The sequence below is a fragment of the Accipiter gentilis genome, chromosome 8, assembly GCF_929443795.1.
Source record: "Accipiter gentilis chromosome 8, bAccGen1.1, whole genome shotgun sequence".
NCBI lineage: Eukaryota > Metazoa > Chordata > Aves > Accipitriformes > Accipitridae > Astur > Astur gentilis.
The window spans coordinates 19,586,269-19,606,011 of NC_064887.1; the positions used below are offsets into that span (position 1 = coordinate 19,586,269).

General features: G+C 40.9%; 1 protein-coding gene across 7 annotated transcripts in view; it reads right to left on the reverse strand.

Annotated features, from left to right (window-relative positions):
- EVI5 (ecotropic viral integration site 5) overlaps nucleotides 1–19,743 on the reverse strand; it is a 93,254-nt gene that overhangs the window by 69,124 nt on the left and 4,387 nt on the right. The window contains exons 1-4 of one of the 7 annotated variants that reach the window (XM_049807292.1): nucleotides 6,811–6,858; nucleotides 5,580–5,631; nucleotides 5,091–5,320; nucleotides 282–471 (exon numbers count right to left, since the gene is read on the reverse strand). In XM_049807292.1, coding sequence (XP_049663249.1) covers nucleotides 282–471; nucleotides 5,091–5,320; nucleotides 5,580–5,588 — 429 coding nt within the window. In that variant the 5' untranslated portion in view covers nucleotides 5,589–5,631; nucleotides 6,811–6,858. Of the gene's footprint in view, nucleotides 1–281; nucleotides 472–2,316; nucleotides 2,379–5,090; nucleotides 5,321–5,579; nucleotides 7,058–17,927; nucleotides 18,054–19,743 lie in introns of those variants that run through there. The other 6 variants (XM_049807297.1, XM_049807294.1, XM_049807291.1 and 3 more) reach the window with 6 other exon arrangements.

The following is a 19,743-nucleotide window of genomic DNA, read 5'->3' on the forward strand; positions in this document are numbered from 1 at the left end:
TCCCTATATTCACAGAAATCTCTCATTAGAGGTAGACTGAAAGCTTTAGTATTCAAGATACAGTAAATGCATCTAGTTTTCACTAAGAGACAGTTGCTGGGCAAAACTGTTACCAAGGTCTGGTAACAGTTACCAAGGAAGCACTAGGGCTTAGGGATGGAACAGATTCAACTGGAAGCTTCTATTACATATTTATTTAAAAAAATATAAGACCAACAGGAAGATAAAACAGTATCACTTATACTACAAATATATCCTAAAAAATAGCGTCCAACTACTACCTTAACTTGCTTTTCTTTCTTTTTCCGTACATCTTCCCATTCATTCACAATCCTCCCCCACAGGATCCATGAGTCTTCTTCAAGATGGCTCAGATTGCTAGAAGCTGATGAACTAGACACAAGAGAAGATCCACTATTTCTTCTCGACCCATTTACTGATCGCAAGGATTTGCTATCTGTTTCCAAGAGTCTGCAAAGACAGCACACAAAAAACAAATTCAAATTCTTCTAATCACAGGACCACACTATTAATTGTTTGTTTAGAAGTCAATTCTTCCAAATTCTTTACAAAGGATGCACCCAAAGGTTCAGTGGAACAGTTTTCCCAATATCCATTTGTACTAAATTTGAAAAGAACTGGTCAATGTTACTGTTTCTTCTTGAGACCTCAAGTAATTCTGCAGACAGAAGAACAGCTCACATTGCAACATTTCTAGAAATGGATAAAAATGTCACATCATGCATCAACAACACTAAGGGAAGTTAGATTTTAATACAAGTGTTTTGTGGTCTTATGATCTAGATCTTAATACATAAAGATACCAAATCAGAGAAAGTACGGAAGCATTGCAAGCCCAGTGCTCTTTTACACATTCATCAACTGGAGATTAATAGCCCTACAGGGAAGATGCACAAGTTTTGGTTTGAGGCATAAGTGCCAGCAAGAGGGCTTTGATTTTACTAGCAACATAAAAACCATAGCTGTTGTGCATCAGACTGACAAAAGGAACATAAGGAAGTTAAATGTCCTCAACAATAGTGTCAAATGTCAAAGTACTGCAAAAGAGACAGTAATTTTAAAGAAAAGACAAAAAAATTAGCCTCCTAACAGTCTACCTGACAATGTAAACGCAGACAGAATAATTAAAACCTGGAGCAATTTTAAAACACCTGACATTTGCTGACATCTGTTCACAAATCAACATGGTGTTTTATAAATGCATGGGAAAAATCTCAGACCTAAAGAATGAGGACCAGGCAACAAAAGTGGTTAGTATAGCCGATGAACACATAACTGAAGTGTGGAGTTCAGATGCAAGAACTTCTAGGGTTATCAGGCAGCAAGGTATACATAAAGATGTGCCAAGTGCTAGACAAGCTGCTGAAGAGATTTCCCTGTTAGCTTGTTGCTATGGTCATCAATTTTCCAAGGAGCTGGGGACTCCAGGCAAAAAGGCATGCTTTGGTTATCCTCAACTAATATTGAGCCCCATAACCAGGGGGAAATTTTTTAGACAACATGTTAGGTAAGAGCAAGAATTCAGACTAACTTGAAAAAGTGTTTTGCTATACCAAGAGTTTCATTTGTGCTTTAACTTCCAAGAATTCCAACGTCTGTAAAACAGAGTGATCTGGTTGAATAATTTCTCAACGCACCTGCAGAAAAGGTAACATGCCCCCTCCCTGCCCCCCCCCCCCCCCCAGCATTTCAGCAGGGTCAGGTTAGGTTTTAGATATTTAATAAATTATAACCTGAGTTATACTGTATCTGAGAATGTACACAAATCTCAGCATACCTACAGTTTTTAAGCTGTCAACTACGATGGAGATATTTATACTAGCTCTCCCTGTTCCCAGCTTTCACCTGCTGGTATTTATGGAAGTTGGGGGAAAAAAGTAAGTTAATTCATGAAGACAACAAATACAGACTTTGCAGTAGTATTTTGTCTGGAAAAGGATTAAATCGTAATGCCTTTGGAAAAAAAAAAAACCCACAAGATTTTTCAAGAACAATTTTAAGTTAGTCCATATTAATGGAATGCAGAAAAATCTTCTTTTGAGGAAAAAATAAAAAAAAAAAAACATTTTTAATGTTTAGAAACCTGGCCTATACTGATCCATAATGAAAATTTACAGTTTGGAGCTCCTCCTCTCCACCTGAGATAGTGCCTAAAGATCAAATTCGAAGTAATCACAGAGGAAAAAAAAGCACAGAATAAACATTACAATTATAAAAACAAGGTTCTAACTAGTCACTTTCAGCTTTCATAGCCTTCTATAAAAGTTACAGTAAGTTTCTGTAATGTGACCTTACCTGGATAAACTCATTGTCCTTAGATTTGAAAATGACAAGTTCTTTTTACAGTAAGTAGCAAGTTCTGTCGCATTTAGTCACTGTTTTCTTTCACATAAACTTTATAAATGATTTACTAATGCCAAACAGCTCCACAAGGACTCTGGACCAAGCTACCTCGTTATTCTGAGGGAACTTTCAGTATAATTGGATTACAGAATGCTACAAGACATAACTTGATAGAATTTGAGTTCTTTCCCTTTCTAGCTATTTAACTAATTAATACTTCCTTATTGAAAAAAAGCCAACAATGAAAAGGAAACCTTTAAAAATATCCATCACCAGCAATTCTTCAAGCAAGCAGAAACAAGAATAGTTCCCTGTGTTCAGAGTACAATTCCTTGTCAACAAAGTGCCACTGTGTTAAAATGCAGATTCAAACTGTTCTGAGACTACAGTGCACCCAGCATAAGAGCATCAAATTTCTGTATTAAAGCATAATATCTCACAAAAAGAGATACACTTGATAGGATAGCCTCTAATTAGAATTCACACACAAGACTAATGTGGGATTGAACAACAGGTCTGACTAAAATTAAATAAAATAACACAAGATTTGCTAGATTATTTACTAAATGAAGAAAGCTGACTTGAAAAAGAAAGCCTAGCAAGCCCAAGCTCACATTCTTCTTTCAACAAGCAAGCTAGTCTGTAGGGTTTAATGAGATGATTCTGGATGTAAAGACATTATGTTCCAACACAGATAAGCGGTCCAAAGAACAGGTATAACTGCTTTTCAAATAAAAGTTAGTCAGTCTTGAACAGACTGGAATGCCTGAGATTAAATGCAAATTAACTTTCTTAAAAGCACTCTTAGCTCATTTTTTTCTTCTTTTGATAAATTTTCATTTGCACAGCAAAAATTACATATAGATCACCTTTGAGGGAGACAATCTCATAAACCACAAGGAGAAGAGGATGAGGTGGTTCTAAAAGCTGCCTTCCATTCTCAGTCAAGAACTAGACAGATACAACAAATTCCCTTTAAGTTGTATTGCTATTAGGCTGCAGAAAACAAACATGAAAGAAGACATGCCAGGTGACACAATGGCATTAGCTCCTCCTTCTCCCAGTTACTCCTCTCCTCTACTGACTACCCTCATAACTAAATCAGCAGTGTAAAAAAGAAACAAACAAAAAAAAAACCCACCACCAAAAAAACCCAAAAAACCACGGAGTACCTCAGCTGCCTCAGTGCAAAGTCCAGCACACTAGCAGAAGCTGGAACAGAAGCTAGATTGAGCTAAACTTTCAAACTCCGCACTTAACTACAGCACAAGGGACAGAAATCTTCAGTAGGTATCACAGCCTTGCAGCTATCCACTAAGTCTAAAACCTATTTGGAGCTCAAGTTCTCCTTTAGAGTCAATTTCTCATGAACTACTGAAACATACTTGTCAAGTATAACCAAATTTTGCAAGAGGCCAGACAACTTAAAAGTCCCACCTCAAAAGTGCAAATAAGTATGGGTTCTAGAAATGAGAAATCTTACAGTCCGATTTTATTTCTTAGTGAGATCGCCAATTTGCAGCCACTATGCACGTCAAGAGCAACTGATCCAACTGAAAGTTGCATCTTGAACTGTAGATGGTGCAGATAAATACACGCTCATGTTGCTTACTATACGAAAAAAAAAAGCCAGGATGAACAGAAAGGACAGATTAGGAATTTACTTTTCATGAAATTAAGAGATTATGCATCTGCCACCATTAATGTAACAGCAGGAAGATGGCTGTTCTATCTCTAAACATAGCAGGTTATATAGTAGAAAGCAAGAACTGGGTAAAAATGGAAAAAAATACAGAAAATGGAATTCAGAAATCTTTAAGATTTCAAGAAGCTAACAGAAATTTGTCCTGGTTTCAGCTGGGACCGTTAATTTTCCTCCTAGTAGCTGGTACAGTGCTGTATTCCGGATTTAGTGTGAGAACAATGTTGATAACACACAGATGTTTTAGTTGTTGCTAAGTAGCACTTATCCTAAATTAAGGATTTTCCAAGTTTCCCATGCTCTGCCAGCAAGCAGGTGCACAATAAGCTGGGAGGGAGCACAACCAGGACAGCTGACCCGAACTAGCCAAAGGCATATTCCATACCATAGGACATCATGCTCAGTATATAAACTGGGGGAGTTGGCTGGGAGGGGCATCACTCAGCGGGTAGTGAGCAATTGCATTGTGCATCACTTGTCTTGGGTTTTATCTCTCTCTCTTTTTGTTATATTATTTTTCATTACAATTGTTATTATCATTTTATTTCAATTATTAAACTGTTCTTATCTCAACCCACAAGTTTACCTTTTTTTTCCTAATTCTCCTCCCCATCCCACAGGGGGAGGAGGAGTGAGCAAGCAGCTGCGTGGTGCTTAGCTGCCAGTTGGGGTTAGTTTTGGTCTAAGAAGGTGAGGAGGTTATATGAAAGTCTTATCCCTGAGGTACTCTATTTTAAATTGAATGCTGAAAATCACATGGGTCCAGTGTAATTTCTTAGGATTAGAGGCAGCTATAAACAGTCCTGTAAAACCAGGAGAGAAAAACACCTTGTAGAGTTCCACAAAAACTAAACTTGTAAAAATATAGCACAAGAACACAAGTTCTTAAACCTTGGGGCCTTGAAACTGAAACGTGCCACAAAGTTTTACCTAATGCCCCTTTAACAGCCTATATGATGAAATTGCAATAAGCCAATTTCAGTCTCATTACTATACTTTGAAGACCAAAAAGTTTTCCACTCACCTGTTCTGTTCCTCAAGTTTTGCAAGTAATTCTAAGTCGTCTGGACTCAGCTGTGTTGGTGAGGACGGTGATAACGCGGGTGTAGACAGAGTGGTAGAGGAGGATGTAGTGTGTAATGAGGCAGATGGACTTGCCACCTGACTGGCCATTTGACTGACGGTGTGCGATACAGTGTTCTTCACCCATGAGAGAGTAGAGCTCAGCTTTCCTGCAACCTTGTCTGTCGCCACCTGTGATGACAAAGAGAAGAGGATGCAGTAGTTGTCTTTTGTTAATACCTTTTTTTCAGTAAAAGTGCTGCACTGAACAAAGGAAAAAATATACAATATGCACAAAGTGACATCAAGATTATTTGTTTCTCCACAACACCCAAGGCTGTCAGAAGCAACACAAGCATCAATAGCAATACAATATTATAGAAGTAGTAACATGCAAGTACACTGCTAATCCACAAAGAGAGACTCGAAGGAATTCCTGATGTATACTCACAGAGCTCATTTCTGCAGTACAGAAATACCACAGGATCCAGGATCAGCTCAGACTTCCCATTACAAAAATAAATAGAAATAAAAGCTTATTTTAAAACATCTTGATAAACTAACAATGGCACAGAAACTACAAAAATAGATATAGAAACAGTCAACTATTTTTACTGATGCACACTGGACCCGTACAAGTATATCAGTATAAACACTCCAGACCAGGACACAGGAGCCGAGGCACCACATTTCTAATCCACATCAAAGCCAAAGATCCTCTAGCATCTGCCAGCGTGCAGAAAACAGTCCCAAAGAATTTATGTCCATGAATCTACAACAGCTCCTGAATGTCTTACATTAAGGCCTCATGCTGCCAGCTCTTCTCCTTCCTCACTTTCTCTTCAGGTCACCCCTACAGCAAGTGTCCTTGACTCCTTATCCCACTACCAGCACCTGGGGTTTGAGAAGGGTCCTGGAGGAAAAGTGAGAGGTGCTACTAGAGCAGAAGGGAGCTCTAAGCAGACAGTTGGGGAAACTGCAGGTCCAGCAATGAGGAGGTTAACTGGGGCTGATCATACTGTGCTGCTACTTCTTGACCAGTGTTACAGGGTAATGCAGCCTAACAGATTTACTGGTCACTACAGAATAACCAACAGCAGCCCCTGGGGGTATTTTCTGATTAACCCCTCCCTAGAGCTTCCTTCAGCAACGGAAAACGTAAGAGGCTTTGGCCTACAGTGATTGACAACAGAGTTCAATTCTTCCCTGGCCAAACTTGGAGAAAATCTAGATGTACCTTAAAGGAAGAGCTAGCTACCTAGCAAAAGGTTAAAACTTTTCAAAATCAAGGTTGAGGAGGAACTTCCTTTGAAGTGGTGCTACTGGCAACTATTTATTTTGACCTTTGCTGACTTCTTCAAAACACCAAATCACTCAGTGGTTGTCACGAACAACCTGTCTGCAGTACAGCCTATACAATAATTGCTAAGATATTAAAGACACTGAGCTACAGGAAAAAATCCCTTTCCGAGATCCTCTAATAGAATCTAATTAATGCAGAATTTCAGCTGGAAAAACTCCATCTCAGCACACTGCATTTATCTGAAGCACAGTATATAGACTGACTGGTTGCTAAAGCAGAAGCTTTTATATAGATACAATACTACAATGAATTTTTTTGTGAATCAAATCCAGCACTGTTTTATTTTCACATCATATCAAAAGCAAGACACACCGAATACCTTCAGAAAACAAGAGGAACACTACAGGCCAAACACAAAACAGCAGTACTCAATCTTCCCGCTTTCTCTCCACCAGCGACATGAGACTTCAGAGCTCTCCTAGAGGACTGTGAAGAGGTTTCCCATTTCCATATGCTTAACATTCATTCTGGAAATGGTAACAGATTTTGCTAGAAATCTTCAGATGCAGGGATACAAACCCCAGGTGGGAATGGTAAGGTCCCAGCGTAAGCATCCAAAAGGTTCCAGTTGGTTCTTATGTCACTGTTAGACAGGAAAGCTCAGGTATATCAATATGTTGGGGTTTTTTTTTAAATAAAACAAACCAACACATGATCTTTTGAAGATAATCTTTGATAAATCACTTCAAATACTAGCAACCGACACCATTTCTTATACAAGAACTGAATAAAAATTGCTGGAGATTTCAAAATCTTAAGTTTAATACATGCATTAATACTACACTCAGTCAATATCCTTTATTCTCTATTGCTATGAAAGGATAAATTATTGCTGTTTCACTCTGAATAAAACAGCATTATGATAAAGGTAACTCATACATCTCACTTAAGATTATTTTCTCAAAGGCTTTAAGCTGCCTAAAATATGACAAGTAATGCAACTATTGCAAAAATAAATGCTGGCAGAAACAGGGCCAATCTTAACACCACAGCAAACATGACTACCATATGCAGCAGGTTTTAAGAGTCATCCATTCTAAGAATCTTACATAAAATATTAGAAAAGCAGTGATTTTGAGTAATACCCTATGTGACAGAAACAGGAAGAGAAAGTATACAATCAGTTTTTATCTCTTTACAAAGTACAATAACTAGGAAGACTTAAGGTGAAAAAGTAAATCCAAGCTGAGTCTGGCTTAAACATTTTGAAGCTTATATGTCACATTAAGATAACTGAAGCAGGAGGTGGGTGGGGGACAGAAATCAAGAATCTTACTAACATTCATCCACCAACACATCACTAGGCATTAAAAAATTAATGCCAAGGTTTGTAGAAGCCAATTATGTGAAGAAGAATAATAAGAAAAAGTATGGTCAAGAAAACCATGCAAGACAGCAGTTAAATCAGAACAATGGGTCTAACAATACTACTATTTCTAAAAGCAGCTCAGAGTTTCATTAAACTGTATTCAGAGAATTAGTACCCAAAAAATATTCTTAAGTCAACTATCTGAAACCATTAACACACACAGCAAGCAAAACGTACACTGCGAAGAGCAGATATTTGAAGGCTGACAGTGAAGTTTGTATCAAAAAGAATTCATCCGAGGAAAAACAGCTATGGCAGTCACCCAGGGCCCAGCTAAATTGAGAAAAAAAAATTCTGTTCTAATAGCTAACTAATAGTCAAGCCTACACCCCTTTTGCCAGGCTTTTCCAGGGTTTCCTAAAAATCTAAAGCCAGCTCTCTTAAACTGTCAGCATCAGTGAAGACTCCTGGACCTAGACATGAAGGCATTTAGCTATCAGTTCGTTATCCACCTCCCTAAATACAATAGAGTAACAGGATTTTTATATTTCATCATTTCACCTATGTTAATTTCAAAATTTATATTCAGTGACAGAAGATTTCATAGAGTTATTCTTTGACAAGTGACAAGGCCTTCCAGAAAACAGGTCACACCACTGCTCCTATCAACACACACACAGTGCTCCTACACCTACCTTTCAAACTCTTCCCCCTTCTCTTGATAAAGAATGAAAATCCCTGCTATGTGTCATAAGCTTTTCAACTCTACGTACACCGTTCCATCTAAGAGGGTAGTTGTACTTAGCCGTCACTTAACTACAGACCACTGCTACTTCCTGCCTTTCCGCTGACAGTCCCTCCAATAAGAAATCTGTGTCCCACTACTAAGACAATACATAGACTGTACGGAAGTGAATCCTGCTGACTCCCACTACTACAGCAATACACACATGTAGTACAGAAATTAATCCTACTGACTCCCAGAAGATATGTACCTCTTTCCACTGACAGCACAAAGGAAAGAGCTAAAGGTTTCACTCTAGCCCCTTCAGAGAAACTGGATCTCCCCCAATTAAAAATCACAGAGCTATCAAGTTGTTGAAATAAGTCCTTCTGCCTTTAGTTACACCAATGAAAATAAATTCAGTATGAATGATGGCAGACACTTTCACCGAGTATCACCAACTCCAGGAAACACAGGAAAATCTGTATGAGCATTTGGTTTAACACCTCCCTGCTTCAGAGACGTGATTTTGCTTAACACAGCATTCTGGAAAGACTGAAAAAAAAAAAAAAACCAGTACTGTTAAACCTTTAGTCTTTTCTTTGCATTTTTGGATGGAATCTCCTCAAGGCTTTCCTAAACAAATGTTTCTTTTAAAAACTGGCTATTATTTAACCAGTGATATTTCTGCAGGCCTGCTGCAGTGTCTCCCTTTTGGCTACAACGAGGATACTCTGCCCTTCAGTTATGAAGTGTCCTTCCCTTTGCTACTCTTCGTTATTGTGGAAAGAGATCACAGTCATGTGCTGAGCTGGTTGTAGCATTAACAAGGCCAGCCAGATACACCACAGTGCCCATCCCAAAATCTTAGCTAAGTCACAGTGACAAATCTAACTACACATGAGATAGGACTTTTGCCTTTGCCATCACCCTCTCACTAAGCATATACGCACCTATGCTGCTTCCACTCCGGTCTGCCTTACCTTACCACTGGAGCACTCCCACTTGGGAAGCTGCTCTACCTGGTGCCCTCCTGTGCTACACCAGGTACCGCAGGCAGCAACTACACAGACAGCTCAAGCCCTGACTCTGCTCCCAAAGTCCCAACACTTACCAGGTCTATACAAGCTCTCCATCCCTTCAGCTAACCAGCTCAGGCTGGAAGCCCCCAATTAATGGTACTCTTTGCTCAGCTCACCTCAACCAGTTTTTCAGCTATGCAAAGAGAATTGGTTTCCTTTTTATTCCCACCATTTTTTCAGATGCCGAAATTCAAGTTATATTTGAAGAGCATAAAAGGCAACCTACGTTGCCTGGGAAGCATGCCAAATCATCCAGAGCACCATCAAGATGATCAAGCCATTACTAATTATTACTAACGTGTGATCAAAACCAGACTCAACCCATTTTAAAAATGTGGTTTTTCCCCAGAGGGCTCTCACTCAACAACCTGCCAATTAATCAGACTTTGAACGCAAATGCTGCTCCTGGCCCACTCCTAGGGACACCAACACTTTCCACCGAAGATGGCCAGGTCTGCAGACAAGCAGGCAGGGGTACACCTTCTTTACCTATTGCAGGAGGACACAGGGAACTGAGCAGACGTCATCCAGCTCCAAATCAGGCTCCAAGCCATATTAACAGCTACACTGCTCCCTGTTTGCCAACAGACCAAGAGCACAGAAAGAGTTCATTTGCATCTGCCTGCCTAAGACCATGTAGATACCTCCTAAATATATGTGTGAATTTTTTAGTCTGAAAATGTTGATCTTTAAAAAGATAAGGGGGACCAGACTTAACTACTAAAGACTTTCTACTCCGCTGCAGTTTCCAGTGAGCAAAACAGAACTACCAGCAATTCTCTCCCATCTGGTCAGTCATCAGACAAGGCACAGACCTGTCTGCTACATACTTTAAGGTACTGCAAAGATAATAAATACTTCTATTGATCTTATACACAGATACATATGACATGCTGTTTATATATGCCAATTAAAATACATAAAAGTCAGTAACTCAACTTTATGTTTAGTATCTTTAATTAGCTGCTGATTACAGTGCTTTATTAGCAAGAGGAAGTACAACACTGTGTTCAGTTGCTCACAGGAATACTGCAGTGGGGCAGCATATAAAATACTTTTAAGTAAGGCTAGCTGAAGGTAGACCACAGCATCCCACATTACATGCAATTATGTGAATCCCCTTCCCTGAGAATCCCAAGGTATTGTGCAGCACCTTATAGTAAGCCCAAAAATGTTACCACCACATATTTTTGCATTTTCCAGACAGACAGTATCTGTTTTTCTAAAAAAAAAAAAAACAAAAAAAACCAAACAAACAAAAAACCAAAATTATTCAGATTTATTTTAAAAAAGGTATTTCACTTACACAATGAATTAGCCTAATACCTATATTGTGCTCCAAGTTACACATCCTGTTTAACCAAAATACTGTCAACTATTCTTACCGTATGACAAAGTAAAAATAACTGCAAGCCTTACACAAACACTACTGTATATATTATATGCTCTCTGGTCTTTCTTCTCTTCCTGGAAAGAGAAAGAAATGGGAACTTCCAGAATACAGGAAGTAATCCTCATACTATCCTACATATAAAAAAAAGTCTCACATATTTGGGGCTGAAATTGTGTACATGATTTTCAAGCCAGTTATATAGCATTCCATGGACCCAGTCTCCTCCTTGCTTCAAAAAAGTTAATAGCATTCTAATATCTGAAGAATAAATTAAACTGACTCAGTCAATGACATATGCAGGAGAGGTAGCTGGTGAATCACGCTGTTATCACGCTTCCTGACAAGATAAAATCCTGATTTAGAGCTCAAACATGATTTCACTATAACCTTCATCTAAATATTTTACACTACAAATTCATATAAATGATTTCTGCTGAAGTCTGAGGAAAAAGTCCCAATTTATTCCCATAGTCCTGGTCTTTCTTGTAGTATCACCTAACAATAGTCAGGAGTATCATGGCTAGCATTCACCAGCTTCCATTTAACTTGGTATTCACTAGCTCTCCAAGTCTTCCTAACACAAAGAATAAAGCAGTCTAACATTTTATATTGTGTAACTCCTAAGCTATCAGAAAGCTTTCTGTAGTATCATTTAGTAAATACACATTCTTTAAAAGTCATCCTCAGACTCTAACATGTTGTGGTTTTGATGGTCCCAAAAAATCTGAAAGAATAAACTTGAAGCTGCAAGTTCACATACACAACATAACAATCTAATACATAAGGTGTTTTAAGGAGACACTTCATCAGCAATGTTATAGTGATCCACTAAAGGTTGAAAACATTGCTCAAAGTCATATGAGTAACATTTCAATCACTGACCAAATTGCATTGAATTCTATTGAATTCCAAGAACAATTCCAGGTTTTTAATTACCTCTGAACTCCAGTGTGGTTTACAATCTGTCAAGCATTGTCCCAGTATGCTAGCTGAGGAAACAAACCATGGTGCTTTTGCAGACACTATCTCCTGTATGTCTAAAGATGATCCTTTATCAAACAAGTTTCCGATCTGACAGAGGAATGTAACAACCTCCAGGAAACCACAGAGAACTTCTTTCAAGGGGAAAAGAATTAGATACAGTGCTTTTGTACAAAAGATGGCTGAGAGCTCCTCAGAGCTGCACGAGAAAATACTGAAGAACTACAGTAAAAACCTTTAACAGGGAACTTCCTTTGTTTCTTTGTTCTCTTAGACCTCGGTTTGGGAAACATCTTTGTATTTGAGGTTCAGCACGCCAAGTTACATGCAGATATACTTGAAGGACCATCCCCTTGGCTAACAAAACAGAGGGAAAAATCAGATTAATCAGCTAAAATAAAGAACAACTCCTGCAAAGTCAATTTATTCATGCATTAGATGGGAAGACTTAATTATTTTTTTTCTTTTCAATAAAATGCAACTCAATCATTTCACTGGAGTTCAAGTATCATCAGGCATTATAAAAAAATAACACACACTGAAAGACACATATGTTTATCATTAATGCTCCTTTCTACAAATTTTACTTTCCCAATCATTCCCCAATGCCTAGCTTCCTTAATGTTGCCTTTAGCCAACTTCCTCCTGGCAAGGAGCCAAGACTAGCATCTAAACTACATTAGAGCAAAAATAAACAAACACAAGTATATAAATGCAGTTAAATTTACTAAAAGCCTTAGATCCATGTTTTGGAAGGAAGAAACAACTAAGTCATTTTTTTAAATGTTCTCTATGCGTTAATTAAAATAAATGTTTTTAACACAACTCTTCATTAAAAAAGTATACAAAATTTGCAAGGAGTTGAATTGGTAAGTTTAAAAGGATCTGGTATCTGACATGAAAACATAGCATTCCATGCAACATTTGTTTTTATGTACTGGCAGCCCAAGTATTTTCTAGGTGTAATTCGCCTTGTTTATAGAGATTAAACTTAAGACACAAGCTACAGCCTAGAACAAAATGCTCATCTCCTTTTTACCAAGTTGTTCATGGTTCCCTTTCCAAATAGATGTATGAAACAAGACTTGATGGAGAAACCAAAGAACATGAGCATGGCCTTATGGAATATGGTAATACCTGAAACTTTATGCATTACTTACTAGAATTTTAAACAAATAAGGTGACAGAAGTTGGCAAGACCCTACCTTCAGGATATTACTCTTCTTTCCTTTAAATGACCAGCTAAAAGGTCAACTTTCTATCAATAACACTCAAATTCAAGAGAGTAAACCAGTTTCTACATGACTGACTGATAACCAGCTTTACTTTTGAGCTACAAACTCATTGCAACCTGCAGCTGCTGACAGAGAACAAGAAATAAGAGGTAAAAGTTTTAGAAGTGAGAAGTGTAACCAATTTAGTAATTTTCACACAGGAAAGTTGTCTAAACTATTCAGTAAACATAGCAGATTTAAACACAGGTGCATACCTCAATAGTAAATTCTTTTAAGACAATCCATACCAACCTCTGTGGTCTTGCAGCAATATTTAATTTTGCCCACCGATTTACTTAGTATATCCATGACATGTCTTGACAAGCACTTACAGTGTAAATCAAAGCAAGCATATTTTTTTGGCTGTAGGAGGGTCTTCCTCCATGCTATCGAATTCTTTAACAGTGTTCCTGCAGCTTTTTCTGAGCACAGCACTTAGAGAAAACTAATTTTCCACAGTTATTGACTCAAGAAAAGGGAGATAGCTCTTCAGAGAAATTACGTAACTACTCATCATCAAATGAAATCAGTTATTTTCTGGTTAGTTGACCACTGACTTTTATGCTTTCATTTGGAAATAGGGCCTACTTTCTTCTTTCAAAAAAGCCTACTAGTGGAAAATTGCAAGGAAGCTCAATGAAACACAGATGATTTTTAGTGCCAGTCTGAGACCAATAAGATTATGTAAAAATCCCAAGCCCATTTTATCATGGTTTCTAAGTGTCTTATTACAGAATTTTAACTTGCCTTTGTCATTTTGTCTTTAGAAAGACTGATCACAATTCTTTTTCCAAAGGGCTGAGAAATACTTCCTAAAGCTTCAGCCAGACCTATAAAGTTCCACCACTAATACATTCCAAGGGGGGGGGAATTACTTTGCTTAATGGGTACTGGTTTTTAGCTCTGCTGTTTCAGAGAGCATGGAAGTTGGGATTTTTTTTTATTATGCCTGAAAGCAGTTCACTGTTTGAACTATAATTGAACTATATATGACCAAGAATACCTGAAAAACAAGAGAGGTAAAATTAACTTCTATACAACGTCACTCTATATAGTGATGTGGACACTACATGTCCAAAATGTCTAGCTACAAGTTTCTGACACCCATTTTAAACGACATTAGATAGTTTTACCCTTCTATAACCAAAAGTAACAGTAAGCTCTTCTAACATCATCTTAGTTACAAGTGCACGGTCAACTTGTGGCAACAACAATCCACTACTAAAAGACTGGCCCCATCTGCCAGTCTGATGAAACCAAAGAAAAAATACATAGTTAATTCAGTATAAGATACTGGTGAGTCAGAATTATGTATCATCACAATATAATTATACTTTTTTAATTTAAAAGAAAAAAAGGATCAAGAACACGTTATAAGGTCATCAAACAGGTATTTAATGCTATGCTAGAATCGCTAAGACTTAGTCATGACAGTAAGGCATAAGGAAACTCAGGAGTTTTAAAAGTTCAATAGCTTACCATGTAGCAGAACACATTATAACAACCTACTACCAAAACATTAAGTTTGGGGTTGGTTTTGTTGTTGTTGTTTTGTGGTTTTTTTAAAAGATTAAACTGTGGAAGTAAAACCAATACAAATCTGACAAGATGACAGATTCTGGTAACAAAACCAATCAGACATAAGTAACATTTGTTCAGATGAAAGAAAATAAAGATATTTGGTAGCAGCTTTTGACTGCTTCCCAAGTTGGAAACTAATACAAAAAAGGTTAAGTGTCCACAGTAATTCTGTCACACCACCTTACTTTTTGTGCAGAATAAAGCCCAACCCCAGTATTGTACTACAACCCCAAATACACAATAACTGCCTCATTGGGATTTAGCATTACTTTTACACACAATTACCAAAGGTGACAGTTATGCAGCCTTAAATAACACGAAGACCACAGCATGATCGCTGTCAGCATGACCAAAAGGCGATCCCATTCTTCACTGCCCGAATCCTACAGCAGGCACAACACTTCCTAGGCCCTCCCCAAAACACCACTTTATGGCTAAGTGAATAGTTTCCAGAGTTCACAGGAAGTTAAACAACATTAAGAGTAATTAAGGAAAAGCTGCAACTCACTAAATCACTTCTGCTGCTGCCTTGCGAGAATAGTTTCTGTGTACACGCATACAACAAAAACACATCACAACTGCCTATAAAATGAGCAAAGCAAGACAAGAGCCCCTGCACTATTCCTAACCCACTACCAATTTATTCCAATCGCCACTTGCTGGAGAAGGAAAGGGCGCGCTGCAACTACAGACACTTAAGCAGACAAGACTACAATGAAAGCAAGACAGTAATCCCAGTTTCAAGGAATCAAAAACTTACCAACAGATGACGTTGGTTGTTACAAATCTGGAAGACACAAGTCTTTAATTCAGCATGCTATCTACAAACTTAAGTGACATATTCAAGAGCTTCAGAGAACATATCTAACAACTCAAAATTACATGCTACTATAATATTTACTATTTGCGTGGGGTTTTTTCAAACTGTAACTATTTTAATTGGGTCTTAGAAGAAAGTGAGTTAAGAGTACGTAATCAAGGCAAGTATAAGTTGTTTGAGAAAACAACATTCATAAAGTCAGGATTTGTTTTCATTTTTCCTATTCTCAGACTACCAGAAAAGATTTTTCTTTTAAACTATGCATTTGACACTTAAAATGACACCTAAAATATTAAACTGGAATACTTCTCTTCCTTAAGTATTAGAAATTTACTTATTTTTTCTACAAGACAACAAACCAGGAAGAATAAGAAAATGTAAACATAATATTAAGTATGTATACTCCAACTTAGCTGTTTTCCCCCTTCTAAATCATGATATTAGAACCCTGAATTAGCAAGGTAAACAATTTCGTCTTCCAAAATTCACTGACAAAGGCCTTTTCTTCCAATTTTTATTACTTCCCCATTCATTACCAATCCTACCCAGAGAACAAACTGACAGTAATTGTTTAGGCACGTCACTTCCCCCACCCCTTCTCTTGCAAACTTTGAAAGGTTTTCTCCCATCTCCTCCTTTCCACAAACCCCATTTCTACCATTCCACTCTCCAACCATCTCCTACTCACTTGTTCAAAATCAAACAAGTCCACAGAAGACAAACCAATGGAAAAAAAGAATAATAAAAAAAAAAATCCAAGCCACCAAGCTGTAGCTCAGGAAGTCCCTAAGCCTCAGCCTGCAGGAGGCTAGGAAGAGATATGGGGAGGAAGTAGGGCTGTTCCATTGAAGCTTTCTTCTCCAAACAGCTGCTGCTCTCAGAGGTAGTTGGGCTGGGCAGACATTCAGTGACAATCACTACAGCTGCTCTCATCCCAGTTCATCAAATTCAGGCAATGCTGATTCATAATACTGAGTGCTTTCCTCCTGATCATGACCCTCTTTCACTGGCCATCTCCGTTTCCTCTCCTAATCCTTACTTGAAAAAGTAATTTGTATCTACAGATTTCGAAGTAAGCCTTAAATCTTTATAAGTGTAAACACAGAGCTGTACAGTCACGATCAAAGCAGAAACCACACATTGAAAGAAGAGAAATAAACAGGCACATTTATGCAAAACACTTTTTAATACTATCTACCAGGAAAAAAAACCAAGGTCCAGTTACCTACTCCTTTAGGCAGATAAAGTAAAGCGAATTAAAAGACAAAAGGAGAAAAGTTTTGAGTTTTTTGACAACTGCTTTTGGAGATAAGTAAAGCATAATTGAATACTGTCAGTTCTTCTCTCTATGAATCTGCCTCCTTTCTACATCTTTTGTATGTGACCTTTGGGGAAAAACAAAAAATTGTCCCAGGCTGACGTGAAAGACTATGTTTTGATACAGTCAGTGTTAATGCTAGCTCAAGCTGGAAATTCAAAATGGTACGTCAACTTCACGTTTGCTGTAAAACTGCTCTGATGAACAACGCGGAAAATTAGCGGGAATTATACGGAACTACAGAAAAACGACACCAGGAATTAAAGCTGGAATACGTAACACGTAGGCGGAACATCAATATCGACTTTTTACCCTTATTATATAAGCACGTTCGTGCAGATGCAGCAGGAGGTGCTAGTAAATGAGCTCTCCGAAGCAGCGCTTGAAAATCGCCTCTCAAGAACGAAAGACCCACAGGTTCCTGCCCGAACGTGACTTCCATACAACCGCGGAAGCAATCGCCCTCCGCAGACACGCCCGCCGAAGTCTCCCTCCCGCGGGCCGAGGGCCCCTCCCCACCGCCGGCACCCCACGGCACTTCCATCACCGAGTTGCCAGCTAACCGCCCGCGTCCCCGCGGCAGCCCAACCGCCGCCGCCGCGGCCTGGGGCACGGAGGGGCTGAGGCGCGCCGGCCCCGCAGCCCCCGAGCCGGCGGCCGGGCCGCGGGCCCCGCGGCCTCCCGTCACCGCCGGCCCGCCGGTCGCCGGAGGGGAGCGGGCTCTCCCCGCCCGGCAGCGGCGCGACGCCGCCCGCCGCGGCAGGAGGTCCCCGGGCCGCGGGCGCTAGGCGGGGGCGGACGGCGGTGCCCGCAGGGCGGCGACGCCCCGCCGCGGCCCGACGGGCGGGGACGGGACGGGACGGCGCGCCCGGGGTCGCCGCGCCCCGCCTAGGCCCGGCCGCGCGCCGCCCCCGGCCCCTCAGCGGCGGGGGCGCGGGGCCGGCCGCGCCTCACCTTGGAAGCGTTGCCCGCGGCAGGGAGGTGCGAGCATCGGCGTCCCCCGCCGCCCGCCGCCGGCCTCCACGGAGCTTCCCCCCCCCTCCCCCCGGCGGCTCGCCGCGCTCCGCCGGCCCCGGCAGCCGGGCCACGTCCCTGCCCGCGCCACGCGCAGGCGCACTCCGCCCGCCGCCGCCGCCGCCGCCGCGAGGGGCAGCCCCGCGCCCCCTGCCCGCCGCGGGGAGACCCGCCGGCCCGAGACGGCGGCGGGCGGGAAGGGGCGGGCGGCGGCTCCGCCTCGCCGGGTTCGCCGCCGGTAACGGGCGCGGCAGCGCTTCGGGTAGCCGGGGGCGGGGTCGGCCGGCGGGAAGGCGCCGGCGCTGCTCCCGGGCGCAGCCACGGCTCCCCCGCTTCGCGGCGGGGTCCGGGCTCGGTGCCGCTGGGCCGGGTGGCAAGCTGCCCTCGCAGCCGCGCAGGTCGCTCGTGTCCTGCCTTCTCGCAGGTCCCCCCCGTTACGTCTTCGCTACTGTAAGGCCCAGCCCCCGCCTCGCCTGGCCCCGCCACCCCCCCGCGGCCCCGCCGTTCACAGCGACGGCAGAGCGAAGAAGCCGCCGCACCGCCTCGACACAAGGCGAGGGCGCGTCGCACCCGCTCCGTTCAGAGTTGGCTTTTTTGGGGTAGACGGAGCGTCTGCCCGGGGATTGCCACAAGGCCGCCTCCACGTCGGAAGCCGCACGTAACAACGCGTTCTCCGGGAGCACCCGACAGCCTCAGGCCAGGCGGGCCCTTCCTCACGAGCGTGTGTTAGACACGTTTCGGCCAGGTGCCGGTTAGGTTACGCGAACAGTTGAGAGACTGTCTGCCCCGAGCAGCTCCCCGTCTAATAATGGGCTCGTTTGCCATCGTCCTTCTACAACGAAGGATAGAGACTGCTAGACAAAACCGCACAGAAGTTTTCATTTCTAAGGATTCTAATAAAATCATACTTTAAAAAAAAAAATCCGATGCCACCAGAATGCATACAATACTCTACATACTGCTTTATAGCCAAGTACGCAAAGAACACGCTCTTAAAAAAAAAAAAAAGTAAGCAGCAATGGCAGGAATAGGTTATAGACAGGCCTCCAGCATAACATTTTTTTTTTTTTTTTTTTTTTTGCTTCAGTAAGGCTATCACTGTTGCAAATGACAGTAGGAAAAGTAAAATTGCTACAAGTGATCACACAGGTCAGTCCAGTCACAGACAACAGCCTTACTGCCTTGGGTCCCCTGCAGACAAACAGGGAGAGATGCTTACAGGAGATGCCACTGAAGTACCAGTTTCATCAGTCAGTCTAAGAGACTTCTTCCAAATAAAAGACACTGCTCTAAAAGACCCACATGATACCTTACTCTCCAGACCATAGTCAGGTAAAAACGCCACATACAACATAACAGAAATTGAGAAACAGCATCAGAGAAAAAAATGTAAATATACTTTTTTCTTATCAATAAGTCTTATCAGTAAGAAGTATTTTATTAAAGCATTGAAAATACTAGCTTTTACCTCAACAAGTTCAGAGGCTCTATGAAGAGCAGTCACCCTTTCCACAAACATTATCACTGAAAGGGAAAGGAGAGATTTGCCCTGAATTTGTAAGTGATTCAGGGGTGGGGCTAATAAGCTCAGCTGGAGCCTCCTTGTTTCGCAGGGTGACAATGGGCAGGAAAGCATGCGGAGTTGTGAGGGGATAACAGGCTGGTTTTTGGGATGGTGAGCTATTTTAGGAGCAAAACGTCTTCTTACGGAGAAGACCAACAAATTGATTTTATCGTTTCTTGTTTAACAACAAAA